We start from the raw sequence: 15014 nt of genomic DNA on the forward strand, positions 1-15014 counted from the left end.
TATTAAAAATTATTTCAACTCTTATCAGGATTGTTGCTCATTAGTTTTCTGTCTACCCAATTAGTTGATTGATTAAATTAATCATTTTTAGCTGTGCTTCTGTAAGCTGTTGAGTAGTTTCATTAAAAATACTAACATTTAATTTTCTTGTTTTGAATGCCAACATATTTAATTGCAGAGTTACAGATGTCTAAAGATGTCCTGTTCAGTGTTCAGCAATAAGATCAAAGCAACTTGTGCCTATGACTATAAAAATGCATGCAGTGTATTTCTGAGTTGAAGAGGTCACTTATTTTATTACTACTAGGAATTTTAACCATGTTTAAAGCTGGTATACTTTCTTCGCAGTTTCTTGTCAGTCACTTGAATCCTATTTTTTCCTTCTGTGATCTTATGTTGAGTCTTTCTTTACTTCTATTCTTTAAGTTTTGAATTTCTACATATTGATTGGTGTTCATACTTTTTTTAGATTAATGCTCCTTTTATTTATGTGCTTTAAATGCTTCACACAAGCTTGAGAAAGACTTGTCTTTGATGCCCCTAGAAATGGGAGTCGCAGTGGGGAAGAAGTTAAACTGTACAACCAAGGCCCTCATGGAGGGAGGGCACCTGGTGGACCTTTCTTTCGTCTAGTCCTGTCATAACAGACGCGGGACAAATAATATTTAAAAAGTCAATTAAATTAAATTTAAGTAAATAAAATGGGATTCTTTCTCTTTACCCATAAATGCACTAAATGGCTAAAATAACTGCTGGGGGAACCTCACACTTTTACTTATTTTCATTGATCTGCATTTTTTCAGGGTGTAACAATTGTTATTTAAACATGAATGGGTCATTATTTCTGCTTGAATGTGTTGTTGCAACAGCTTAGGCTGTTTCGGGGGGACCCAGTGTGGTATCTTAAACTCCCTTGTGTCATACTTTTCTCTGGATAAATGCTGCAGGCAGTCTGATGCTGTGGTCCTGTCTGACTCCAGCTGCAGCAACTACCATCAGTCTACCATTTTTAAATTAAAACTGAAACTGCTTGACTCAAACTGCAATAACAAATACTGTCATCCTTGACTATCATCAAATACTGCAAATGCTTGTATCAGACTTGAAAACTTTTACTTTTATTAAAAATAAGATCAATCTTTTAACATTATCTTGCTGTCCTGCAAGTAAATATTTTCTCACTCTTATTTTTGGTACTGTAATCACAAGTTTGTATGACCTTTTATCATTTTTCTTTTTATCTGTCTCTCTTTCTGCATGTCTGTTCAAAGATAGTTTTTCTCATCAATAATATATCTAGTTATCTCGATAAGCACAAATAGATTAAGATGAGAAAAGACTGAATTTTATCTTGAGATAAATTTGGTTATGAATGGTGCTATTCTAATGAAGAGCTCATCAAAATTAGCTGTCTTAAGCAAAAATTCAAATAAAGACCTTTGCTAGATTCTGATTTGGGGTAATTTTGTCTTAACAAACTTACTACTAGTTTTATTTATCTATTGATGTCTGATACATTGTTTTTCTGTTGTTGTTGTTGTTGTTGTTTCCTTGTCTGTCTAGTCATCTGTCAGTTAATTGAAACTAAATACAAAAAGTAAGATGATTCAGCAGAACAAGCTGCTTGACATTGGCAGTGAAGGTCTGGCAGACTGTATTGGGCTCTACCCAAATACTCAGCACCGTTGCTCATCTCTTAAGTACATGTTTCTTACAAACCGGGCACCATTTAAAAGAGAAATCAACAGGCTTTACAACAGCACAAGGTGTTTATTGCCAAGAAGCACTTAATAATTAAAAAAAAAAAAAAAAAAGACAAATTATCTTGCTTCTTATATCTGTTTATCTCTCATGGCTGCTTGTATAAATCACCTGGTCTGTTTTAGAGGCGTTAAAACCTTAATTTTAAAGAAGCTTTCACGTTTGTCCCTTTTGAGACTTTAAGTTAACAAAAAAAAAACATGTATAAAATACAGGTGGCTCTTTTATGTATCATTTCTTTAGGTCTTCTCGTCTTTTTTCTCTAAACAAACACCTAACCAGTCATTAAAACAGCACACAAACCGTCCACCTTCACGGAGACAATTGGAGCCTAAATATCCAGTAATATCTGTTTGCACGAGACAAACATTTGAGCGTCAGGCGCGCGGCACTGAAGGGAGCGCACACTGCATGACGTCACTCTAGCCTGAATGAGCAGCTGTGTGTACGTTTCCAGTTCAGCGGGGCCTGCATACGGCAAAAGGAGCGGTGTGAGGATCATAACGGGGTTTTATCTACATGTTATCACCACGGAGAGGTACGTGTGCACACCGTGGGTCATATTTTATTATTTCACTGCGGAAATTTGTGTGGACATGTTCAGGAAGAGGGAGGAAAACGCTGCCTCCGTGCAGTGAGTCAGACGGTGTGTTTATCCTGCTGCGGTGCGGATGTGTTGTTGTCATATTCATAATCGTTAATTTAGGTTAAATGTATATTTGTAAACAAATTTCACAAAATGCAGGGTATTATTTATTAATTGTTCGGATTTCCCCTTTTATCGCATCGCATCACTGCATGAAAGTGAATCGTGACGCGTCAGCTGAACGTAAAGAGCGCTCATTATTTATTCATTCCCTCCCAGCTGGTGGTGGTCAGCATGAGAGGAGCAGAATAAGAAAAAAGAGGAGATGACATTTGCGCTTATAACTGCAGTGTAATGAAGTGTAACTGCTTGAACAAAGCAGGTAAACAAGACCTCAGTCACACCTTATTCCCACTTTAAGGTGAAGGGGAACGTAGGCACGCAGGTTGGTCGTTACACCTTAATCATATTCAGTTTAAATGCTTGTTTTCTGGGTATAAACACCTAAATATATTCACTTTATCAGTAGATAAAACGGCACATTTGTGGTAGCTTTAAATCTGTGAATCAGAAAGGGTGAAATGCAGAGTAGCTGGGTACCTTTCACTATCCCACCAAAGTGGCTGATATTTTGACATCATTTAAAAGAGACATTATGTAATCTTATCAGCAATCTGCAACTTCCTGTGAATCACATATCTACTAAATTTCTCAGCACTCTTCTCAGGATATTGAGAGGTTTTTTTTTTTACATGATGGGAAATCAGTGATGAGAAGTTTGCTTCCCGTGACCTCCCAATTCCTCATAAGCATTTTCATTTTCCTTGCTTTTTTTATTATTACCTCTGCCAAGGAAGTTATGGTTTTGTCTGTCTTTTTGTGACCAACATAACTTAAAAAGTAAAGAACGGATCTTGATGAAATTTTCAGGAAATGTTCAAAATGGGATAGGAAAGGCGTGATTCAATGTTGGAGGTCATTTGGATCACCATCTGGATCCTGGATTTCTTTAAAGGATTCTTTATTATTGTGAAATAGGGCTGTTTTCACCATATGTGTATATAACTCCATGGTCAGATTGCTTTGCAAAACAATACAAGGGCCCAGTAATTTCTGACAGATGTAAAAGTATGATCCAGATCCTGGCAATATTCTGGATACTAGGATCCAGAATATGAAATATGTACTGGGTCATCATAATTTTCAACATTGTCGGGTACTAAATTATCGTACAAACCTGCAACTAACACCAAATTGTATCAGACAGTCTGCTGGAAGGGAGTATAACATTAAAGTAGGACTAAAGTGTTGCATGACAATCATAATATGCTTGGTGGAGGTCTGCGCTCTCTGAGTGCTTTTCTAGTTTATTTTGTTTGTTTTGTTTTAGGGAGTTTACACTTTGATGATGAAAAAGTGTGTTGAAGGCTTATATAAGACAATAAAGTTAGATACAAAGTTGACACTGAAGAACAAAAAGTCAAGACGTAGATAAACAGACAGGGTTGGATCCTGATATCGATCTGATAGAGACTCAAGAGGTTAGATTAGATATTGGGGACAGAGGGCCAATCTATAGGACAGATCTGTTAAAGCCAGTTCTTTGCTTTTTTTGTGTTTATCAAATGCAGGCAGGTCTGTGCATTTTTGTAGTTTAAAATATCAAGAAGGGAAACAACTTAAGCGGCTCAGTAGTTCTGAGATACTTAGTGCTTTTTTCGCCAACAACTCTGATGTCAGTTTGCAGTGACTCTAAGTTTAATCAGCCAAGTTTTAAAAATTGTAACTCCTGTGAGAAAAAGATGACCAAAAATTGGTATAGTGTAACATCTTTGAAATACAAACACAAACTGAGGTCTAAGAGTTTCCAAGGATTTATATCCAAGCCCTTCTTCCTTTTCCAAATCACCTGTAAAGATCCTCAGTTGTTCTTTTTCTTCCTTAGGTGACTGCCAGAAATGGAGGGAGGCAATTTGTGAGTACATCCTTTTGTTTACATTCAGTTTTGCACCAATCAGTGAACTCTGCAGGATTTTTTATTTAAACTGGTTATTTAAACTTTGGTCTCACCCTCTCTCAGCGGCTACTCCCGAGACTATCTCGACCGCTTCATCCAGAGCCAGGACTCGTCTGTGGTGAACAAGTTCCAGCAGAAATACTGGAAAACCAAACAGACACTCATCAAGGTGACCGGGAAGAAAGAGGACGAACATGTGGTGGCGTCAGATGCAGATCTGGACGCCAAGCTGGAGGTGAGGATGATGAGAGTCTGGTGTGGTTTGTGGTTTGAAAGCGTGCGCAGTGACTCAGGGAACTGAGGGTCAGGTCAGGTTAGGTTTTGGTCACAGTGTAGATACATTAACACACACCGGAGATACTCCCCCTCAGGTAGACTCTGCAGTGACTTAAATGACTTTTTGATTCACATGGTGACAGCATTTGCTGGAGGCTTAAATCCTACATTAGGCTGGCTCTCCAGCTCGCATCCTCTGTGCCTCCATTTTAGGAGGAGAGTGAGTGTGATGGCTGAAATCAATACCACGTATAGGCTGGAATATCCAACCTTAAATTAGGTCACGTCCTCGATATGCAACCATTTCAGAGCTCGCTATCTACACGCCACATCAGAGCTCATTTTAAAAAGCTTTGATGTTACATTTTCACTCCAACTTCACCTCGTGACGGCCTACGATTTGCATCACATCCACTCTGTGGATAATACTGTTGGAGTCTTTAAAGTACCCTGAGTGTTACTGGATATCTGTGGTTTGTCTTCATGGAAATAACCCACAGCTTCTATCAGACGGTCAAGCTGGGAGAGAAATAACACGATACACAGCAAAATACTCAAACATAGTTGTTTTTTCAGGTCTTCCACTCCATCCAAAGAACATGCATGGAGCTGCTAAAGGTTATCGAGCAGTACCAGAGAAGGATCTGCTGTAAGTTCAACAAACAGCACATGCATTCCCATAAACTCTCATTTTCTCAGTTTGAACATCACTGAATCTCTGTATCTGCAGTTTTGTCCCAAGAAGAGAATGAGCTGGGTCGTTTCCTGCGCTCACAGGGCTCTCAGGATAAAACCAGAGCAGGAAAGATCATGCAGGCGACCGGGAAAGCACTCTGCTTCTCCTCCCAGCAGAGGTAAGAATCAAAACATGATCAGAGAGGAACGTTGTGTCTGTCTTTTATAAGGTGGACTGTATTTGATTTCCAATATGTGTCACTACCAGCTGACTTTGCATCAATACTAATGGGTCAATAAAACTTGAGTGCTGACCTGACTGGAAATTTCTGTATCCTGTGACAGAATGTATTTGTATAATCACTATAGAGGTTTAAAATTCGCCGTAATGTTTTGTTTGTTTGCTGGGCTGAATTAACAAAATAAACAACAAGAACTGATTTCTCTAAGGGTCTTTAATTTGTTCTACAGCTTGCCTTTGCAAAACACTTTAAAGTTTTTGCCCTGCTGGGGTTGAAAGAGCTAAGACCCAAACAAAAGAAAATCTTATGCAGCTTTAGATTTCTCAGCAGACTACGGTTAATTAACATATCATATATTCTTAAATAACTTTAACAACACTTAATTATTTATTCTTCCTCCCACAGAATGGCTCTGAGGAACCCTCTGTGCCGATTGTACCAGGAGGTCGAAACCTTTCGCTATCGAGCGATCTCAGACACGTGGCTGACGGTGAACCGGATGGAGCAGTCCAGGACTGAATATCGAGGAGCGCTGCTTTGGATGAAGGACGTTTCTCAGGAACTGGATCCAGATACTCATAAACAGATGGAGAAATTTCGCAAGGTCAGAAAACAGAGGAATGAAAAAACTGTTCAGTTTAGGAACACAGATTTTGACATGCTCCAATTAGGGATGGCTACCTTTCACTTTTGAAGCGATTCCCAGTACCTGGCAATAGGTATCGGTACTCAACGGTACCAATTTTCGGTACTTTTGTAGGTTAATCTGGTAAAAAGTATCAACTTGATTAATAATAAAATGTAAATTCTTTTCAATTTAACATATATATTCTGCAATATATAACCTTGTAATGTTGTGTTCATGTCCAGCATGGAAAATCACCTACTCTTCCACTCCCTCACAGTCATAAGGATGCATTTAGGTACCTAAACATGGTACCTTTTAATTTTACGTGAATCAGTACCCGGTACTTTAGACAGAATTCGGTCGGTACCTATAAAAGTATCTAATTCTGTACCCATCCCTAGCTCCAATGTTGACTTCACTTATGCCTTTTGCCAGTCGTTGGGTTTTTATGATGCTTACCATTTTGCAATCCACTGTTGAGGGAGTTATATATATATATTGTTTAAGAAAGGGCCAAATAAGGCGAAAACATCCATCATGTCCTTTTATTGCAATGTGCAACTTTTTCTACACGTGCTCCTAACTAAAAGATATTTATTTTTCCAAATTTCTCCACCAAACTGTGTTTTTTGTCTCCAGGTTTTAGCACCAATTTGCTCCAACACCAAAAACTCAGTCAGTCCATGCAACGCAGTTACAAAATAATGCCACTAGAGGGCATAATGCACCATCAGATTAAGCTCTGTTTTTTTTGGTTCATCCAGTGCTCCATGGCTGCACAAACTTAAACTTTAGTGTGTTAGTTTATTTTATGTACAATGATGTTGCTTTCCTTTTTTCTTTCCAGGTTCAAGCTCAGGTGCGCACCACCAAAACAAGCTTTGACAAACTGAAGAATGACGTCTGCCAGAAGGTTGACCTCCTGGGTGCCAGTCGCTGCAACCTCCTCTCTCACGTTTTAACCACATACCAGGTACAGCATGATTCCATGTTGTTAGATCAGGGGGGACAAAGACAAGCATAAAGGGAACAAAGCAGTAAGATTCAGCCTTGAGATGTCACAGACTAGGGCACGTTCTCACTAAAGATGGTGGTCAGACAGCTAAATGTGTGCCCCTGGCTTGATTTCCTGTTTCAGACAACACTTTTGCACTTCTGGGAGAAGACGTCTCACACTATGGCAGCCATTCATGAGAGCTTCAAGGGCTGTCAGCACTATGAGGTGTCCTCACTCAAGGTCAGAGAGCACCTTGCCCTACTTGTACTACATTTAAAGAATTAGGCAATAATTACAACTGGTGATGTCTCTCCAACCTGACAGGACCCCATGGAGAAGCAGGCCAAGAAGAAGGGGAAGAAGAAAATCAAAGCAGCAGAAAAAGACGATGGAAAGAAACCCGAGACCACATGCGACCAGTGAGTTATCTAATCGTGATCTTGACTCATGCAGGTAGACCAAACACGTGCATGCCAGCAGGGGCACATGAATACGTTTTTCTGCACACCTGCTGTCCTAAGTATGCAAAAACATTTTTTTTTCATATTTACTTTCAGACTTATCTCACTGAATGAAAACACTGGCGATACGACCAGAGAAGGTAAACAATACTGTTGTGTTTTTGAAGTGTTTAATGCTATAGCAATATTTGTTATGTATTTTAGTTGCATCTTAAAGTCAATTTTATATTCAAGAAATCTACAGGTTGAAAATATATATATATATATATATATATATATATATATATATATATATATATATATATATATATATATATATATATATATATATATATATATATATATATTACCCGAGCCTGTGATGTTTTTTTAGAATTCCTTTTTTTCTGACCAAAACCCCACAACAAATATCCAAGAAGTTGCAAAAAGGGATTTCTTTTTGGAATTTTGAATGAGAAAATGACTCGGCAGTAATCCAAAGATGCTGATTCCTTTTCCTGGACCACAAAAAAACCCATACATGTTATCTAGAAAAGCAAGCAGCTTCGTTCAAATCTGAGCGCTTTTGCAAAAATATCAAAAAAACAGAAATACAAATGGTCCTAAAAGAGTTTAATTACCTGATTAATGTTCATGCAGTGATAAAAATGATGCATTTGGTCCATCTGCCTTTCCAGAGATGGATGGAGAGGAAAAAGACAGCATGGCCTTATTGAATGAGATCCTAGGCAGCATGTCTGTCGATGAAGGCGACTTCTCTCGAGAATGGACCGAAGTTTTTGGAGACAACGAGGAAGGAACGAGCGCGACGTCTGGTCAACCAGTGGAGGCTGAGCAAAAGGAGGAATCCTTTTTTCTACCATCTCAGCTGTTGGACCAGAGCTTGAATAATCTGCAGTCTTCCACCTCGGGTATTAATATTCAAGTATTCTTTGTGTGCATGATTTGGCCAAGCAGATCTTAGCCTCTTTTTCAATCAAGTTTTTATTGGTTAAACAGTTAAAAGTTAAAATGTCGCCTTAAAGAGTGCATCATAAACGTGACGCTAAATTTAGATGCTTTCCCTCACTGTGGCATTGTAACTATTTCCACACTTGGCTCCAAACTGGTTTCTCAAACCCACGTCTGTCAAAGTAATAGAGGGGGAGAACATTATAACAGGGCAATTAGATTTTCATACCCGTAGGTAATTGCTAACAACTTTCCATTTCATACAAGCTCTGGCACTCGTCTGATCCTGTAAAGTTGGTTTCTTCTGTTTCCAGCTGCATGGAGGCTTCTCAGTTAGGATATACAGACGTCAAAACCTGTTGTGAATGTGTGGGTGAAATAATGAAGCTAAGTTTTTAGAGCGTCTTACACCTTCCTGAATCTAGCTTGTGGTTTTCAACATAATTCCTGCTTGTTTGAGTTTCACTTTATGGTATTTAGGTAATATTCCTGTATTCCCATGATGATCATAAGTTGGGAAAGTGTGAGGAAAGAAGCAAGCCTGAGGTGTTTTACAACTTTGGCACATCCAATTATGTTGAGGAGAAGCATATAGTCTCTTGGCTCAGAGGCAGGTGAGATAAGCTTAGAGACCAGCTGGTAAACATAGCTAATATTATAAAGTTTTATTGATATTACTGCTCAGATTTCAAAATAAGTGGGCAGAAACATCCAAAAAATACAGTCTTAAGGTTTGAGAACTTCATCTCAAACAGGACTTGGCTTTAAGTGCAGAATGATTCGAAAGCTTAAAGCTAATTCAGCTGTAATCACCATGCAAGTGTGGACAGGCGAGCACACAGGCAGGGAGCGACTTGTAAGAGAAAAATAACTTTTGACAGCATGTCACAAAAACCGAGCAGGCAAACTGTCAGGTGCATGCTTAAAACCCATTTAACACTTAAAAATCCTCCTTCCAGCTCGCAAACTCGTCTTGTTTTTGAGGATTTAAGGCTCAGTTTCATTTTGCAGTCAATAAACCACAAACTTTCAAGGCAGTCGAAATGCAGAACCCTGCAAACTTTGAAGAGCTGTTCATGAAACCACCGTGGGTCGGTGTGCAAAAGGAAGTGTGTTCAAAAGGTTAAATGTGAGATCTGAACAACCGGAGGTTTTTGTGCTTTAACAAAAAGAGAGCAGGAAGGAGAGTGTCGGTGCAGCTCTTCTTAGATTTACGTGGTATGACAGAGAGGTCACAGTAGCAGCACATGGCAGCGCAGACCAAAGCTCGTGGCCCCTGTTTGACCTGGAGACTGAAACCCCAAAAGAGAAAAATCCTGTCCAAAAAATATCTGGTTCAGAGGATTTTAAAAACTTGACAGATCTTGACGGTACAGCCCTTGGCCTGAGACCAAGAATGTGAAACAAAGCTATGACAAATCTTCATAGATGAAAATCCCTAAATCCCTGTGAGTCAAGCACATTCAGAGCCATCGAGAAAGAGCGAAAGCTGCAGTCACACGCACACATTTAGACGCTGACAAACTGACACATTTATTTCTTAGAATTTAACCCTGTCACCTTTGGAAAAATTATCTTTAATATATTTCATTCAAGTCTTCTCTTCCACAAATCCGCCTTTAATGCTTTAGAAAATCAAGACCCAACACAAGGGCCATTGGCTGAAGAGTAAACGGATAAAATGGATAAAGCTAAAACACTAAGTCGTAACATAATCTGGTGTCAGGTGATCAAATCGTTGTCTATATATTTTGATAAAAGCTCCTTTAAAAAAAAAAAAGAAGGGATTGGGAAACTTTTATAGAAACATTTCACTACAATCCTGATCCAGCAAGTAAGCAAGTTGACAAGCAAGCGTGCAAGCAAGTAAGCTATAAAGCAAGCAAGTATATGAGCAAATAAGCAAATAAGTCATCTCCAAGTTCAGTGTTCCAGTTGTCAAGTCTGAAAAAGTTGCTATAACAGCAGTATTACTGTACAGAAACATCAAATACTATCGCCGCGTTTCTACCAAGCAGACCAGTTCAGTTCGTCTCGGTATGGCGCGCATTTTGTGGCGTTTCCACTGACTTTTTCCGGGACAGATCCCCAAATAACCAAGACAAGCTATCCCACTTTTTGGGACCCTTACGTATGGGTGCCAAGCTGAACCGATCGGATCTCGGAAGATGGAGCTACAGCACTGCAGACCGTTGATTGGTCAAAAAGAATCATCACTTACCATGCAAAAGCGCTGCATTTCTCCTGGATTGCACTTTGTATCAAAGAGCTACATACCAATCACAGAGAGGTCGAAATGCTGAATGTCTTCCATCTATACTCTTTGTTTACCGTGTCCCGTTTTTCTTCCTTGTTGGATTTATCAGCGGGGTAAACTGTATCACACTGCTACAGCGTCACGCTATTGTTTAACAGTTGCAACCTCCGGCATCCGGCTTACACGCAGCCTACCACAAGAGGGCACAGTTTGCTGTGGAAAAGCAAACAGGATCTGGTTTAACTGTACCAAAACGTGCCAAACTGTACTGATCCGAACTGGACTGCTTGGTGGAAACGTGGCTTAAGTATATGGCTGATTCAATGCAACAAAAACTGGTCAGAAATTATTTAAGAAAAAAAGAATATAACAGGAGCTTTATTACTGTTTACTCCTGAACTTGGAATTCCCCACTGGGAACTTGGGGGTGGTGAGGGTGCTCCGACTTCCAATTCGGAAATTCCGAACTCGGGGGGCGTTCTAGTTGAGCATTCCCACTTGGAACTTAGGAATTCAGACTTCTGAGTGCAAATGGAACCCATCATAAGTAAGCAAGTAGATAAGTCAGTGAGTAAGTAAACAAGAAGGTAAGTTAGTGAGCACGTATGCAAGTGAACAAGTAAGGAAGCAAGTAGATAAACAATTATGTAAGTAAGTAAGCAGGTAGATAGGCAAGTAGGTGTGCATGTAGGTTAGCAAGTAGGCAAGCAAACAGGTAAGCAAGTAAGTAAGCAAGCTAACATGTAGTTAAGTAAGTGAGCAAGTTAGCAACCAAATTAGCAGGTAGGCAAGTTGGTTATTGAGTTAGCAAGCAAGTTATTAAGTCAGTCACCACTTCTAACAATAGATAGGCTGGTAAGTAAGTCATAAAATTGACACTAAAACTACAAATTAAAACACCTTGAAAACACTCATTCTGTCCAAAGCAGCAAACAGGTTGTCTTTGCTTGTGTGGATTCTGGTGCCCCTTGTGGGCAGAGTGTGTAGTATGTCATATCTTGTGGAGCAAGAATAATCAACATTTGGAAACCTTAAGAAGTCTGTTATTGGATAAGGTTAATCCTTGTATTCTTGGAAGTAGTCCTAAAAAACCCACAAAAGTACGGATTACCTAATTTCGGGTTGCAAAAAGTGGATACACAAACATTTTTCCTAAACTTTTAGAACATATGGGCCCAAAGGGAGCATGCTGAAATACCAAACTGTGCAAACAGGAATGGATTTGAGTGGTTCTTTGCGGTTGCCAAAAGCCTGTTGAACTGCTTGTATTTGGAGTACAACTTGTTTGGTTCAGAATAAAACACCACATTCCAGTTTCCTCCCTGGTGTTGCGAAGTGTTGCAATAAGGCCAAATGTGTTTTTAGAATACACATCGGATGAAAGCAGAATAAATTTGCCTGACACAAGAACTTGTGGTTGTTAGTGCAAATCTGACCCGCATTTAAAACCACTAATAGTGTCATTTGTGATTTCTGCTGTGATAAATGTTTTGATTATTGCCGTTTGTGAGCTTATTACTAAATCCATCCGCATCAGCAAAGCCATCAGCAAGGGGGTGTGATGATTTATTTGTTGAATCATCTTTTGGCACTCTAAATGTTCCCTGTTGATGAGTCTAAATCTGCCTCTCTGTTTCAGATTGGGCTGGGATCACTCCGCAGCCCGTCGCTGAGGCAACTGAGCACTCATCTGGAGCCAATCAGAGCCTTTTTAAGCCGGCAGTGAAAGGTACGAGAAGGACAAATGAGTAAAACATATGAAAAGACTGAAACCTGTGTTTATGGGTACATTCAGAAAGAACTTGTGGTTTGTTTCCATTCATACTTTTGGAGGTCAGCCAGGTGTAGTTCTTTCAGGGAACAAAGAGGGGGTGTTTCTATTTCCATGGCTTTGGTAGAAGAGCAGAAGTGTTTCTAAGTGACCTTTATTAACTCATTTTACAGAGACAGAAGCGACATCCAAAGACCTCTCTGCGTGGTTCAACCTGTTTGCTGACTTGGACCCGCTTTCAAATCCTGATGCAGTCGGAAAAACTGACAGAGACCACGAGCTTCACAACGCATAGTTCTTCCCCAGCGTCCAAACGATCCAAAACAGAAACCTTTGTGAGCAGGTAAAGCAGATTATAGCTGCCACCAGGCTGAAGAAAAACCTGATCAGCAACACACACATCACAGACTGAAAGAAGTAGAAGAAGAAAACTAAAGAAGTCCATGCTACGATAATCAACACTGAGTAAAAGTTGCAAAAACACAGTTACAAGACAAAGCCATGCATTCGATAGTTCATGAAATTTAAAAGTGCACATCGTGTGTTTATATAATTTTATCAATTCAAGTTCTTAAACAGCTGGTAAAATAAGTACATTTAGTTTTTACAGACTTTAAATTAGCTGCTTCAATTCCACCTAGAGGAAAACGGTGTTACTTCAAGGCTCTGTGAGGAGATTTTATACAGTGTAGATTCTGGTTGGTAAAGATTTTCTTGAATGAAGACTCCATTTCCCATGAGCATTATCACCAACTGTGGTAGAGATGAATGTATACAGGTATTCTCTTCAATACTTTCCTTTGTTTAGTAGAGTTTTGGGGTAATTTATAGATCCAAGCTCTGAAATTCAGAATAAAGAAATATTTAATGGTGTTGCTGATAATCTCAAATGATTTCAAATGTAGGCCATGAAGAGGCTTCAGAATTTGAGGTAAGCTATTTCACAATCAGGTTAAAACTCCTCATAGTGTCTTTAAGTGATCAATAAATTAAGATTTACCTCAGAAATATGGTGAACTTGAGGTATGTAGTCGCAGGAAAGAATGATCAAGTAACGCATGAACACTTGAGTATGATTGCATAGTTACTTTTCACCATAAGCTAAAAAAAAAAAGTTGAAAGGCAGATATTTATTTTGAGAAAAGGATTTCCTTTACCACATACAGTGATACATCTGTGGGTCTTCAACCCCTGATGAGTTTGAAATCCAAGAAAATATCATGAATCATTTCAGCTTCTTGACATTTCTATTGTTCTATTGTTAGATCATTAGATATCTACAGATGTGAATTGTTTCAGTCTTAACTGAATATGTCCTCTATTCATGAAGACATTTATCTTGTTATAAAACAATCATCGTGCCATCTTGCAGTGGGACAACTCTCCTCTGAACTTAAGAAGCATTCCTTAAGTCAGATTTTTTTCTGTTGGTGGCAGACTAAAACTGCTGCACATGTTCTACCAACAACAACCAGCTGTTCTCCTCTCCATTGTGTGAGAGAAAAGAAACATTAACAAGTCAACCTTATTAAAGCTTGTTGGCTATTCCACTGGGTTTAACACTTCATGTTTAGCATGAATACCTCAGTATGAGTCAGGAACAAGAAGCCTTTGACATTAACAGCCTTTCAGTCAGCTGCAGTCTCTGAATCTGTAGTCGCAAGTAGCATCCTCGCTTTAATTCTGATCATCATGACTGAGATGTCATCAGGGAGAGAAAGCAAAGAGGAGAAAGGTTCATGTGTTTGAAACAGAAACAGTTACAAAGAAGAAGCCTACCTAAAGTGTAAGCAGCTGTTTTGCATAAATTTGAAAGTCAACATATTCACACAGGGAAAGTTTATCTTAGATTTGTGCAACTTTAATTTTTTTGCTCCCTGCTGTATTTTTTAAATTCCTTTCTGAGTGCATTCCAGGACTAACACACAAACATATCAATCATGTTTTAATCGGTGCATGCTGCATGCCTTGTTTTATGTCATCAGAAAAAGTGAGTTTGAAGGATAAGATTAATGTGCTTTTTATATTATTTGTGCACTTGTTTGAGAAGCTCAGTTTCCGCGTGTAACTGGACAGATTTTCATGAAAAAGTGGTTGCTGAATACGAAATATGACTACAATGCTGCATAAATTGTAACGTGTAAATATCAAGTGTTTGCCTTAATCTGATCACAGTTAATGTTAGATTTTGTTCATAATATTGTACACCTGATTTTAAATTCATGTTTTTATTTATGAATTTGCTTTTAATTTTCAACTACATGTAACTATTTTATCATAACCAAATATGTTGATTGCCTTACCTTAACCTCCTGTGTGTATATAAATGTCACACCCCTGGTGTTATGAGTCCATGTGTCTGCCTTTGAAAAGATTACATCCAGATACAAAA

At 38.8% G+C, this 15014-nt stretch overlaps 1 protein-coding gene across 1 annotated transcript; it reads left to right on the top strand.

The window, feature by feature from the left end:
- Window positions 1-2165: 2165 nt before the first annotated feature.
- On the top strand, window positions 2166-14964 carry ica1 (islet cell autoantigen 1). The gene is made up of 13 exons (XM_074682900.1): window positions 2166-2299; window positions 4293-4322; window positions 4428-4599; window positions 5217-5289; window positions 5371-5494; window positions 5963-6161; window positions 7033-7158; window positions 7324-7422; window positions 7507-7601; window positions 7740-7783; window positions 8321-8554; window positions 12491-12580; window positions 12796-14964. Exons 2-13 carry the CDS (start codon window positions 4306-4308, stop codon window positions 12915-12917), a joined length of 1395 nt encoding a protein of 464 aa, XP_074539001.1. The 5' UTR covers window positions 2166-2299; window positions 4293-4305; the 3' UTR covers window positions 12918-14964.
- The last annotated feature ends 50 nt before the right edge of the window (window positions 14965-15014 follow it).

Source organism: Halichoeres trimaculatus, unplaced genomic scaffold (genome assembly GCF_033239565.1).
Source record: "Halichoeres trimaculatus isolate MK-OKI-2021-1 unplaced genomic scaffold, fHalTri1.1 fHalTri1_scaffold_12, whole genome shotgun sequence".
NCBI classification, from domain to species: Eukaryota; Metazoa; Chordata; class Actinopteri; order Labriformes; family Labridae; genus Halichoeres; species Halichoeres trimaculatus.

Excerpts from the sequence above, each read along its gene's own strand:
- ica1 (XM_074682900.1), top strand. Across the intron at positions 5,290-5,370 it reads GTACCAGAGAAGGATCTGCT|TTTTGTCCCAAGAAGAGAAT; the intron begins GTAAGTTCAACA and ends CTGTATCTGCAG. Across the intron at positions 7,602-7,739 it reads CCCGAGACCACATGCGACCA|ACTTATCTCACTGAATGAAA; the intron begins GTGAGTTATCTA and ends ATTTACTTTCAG.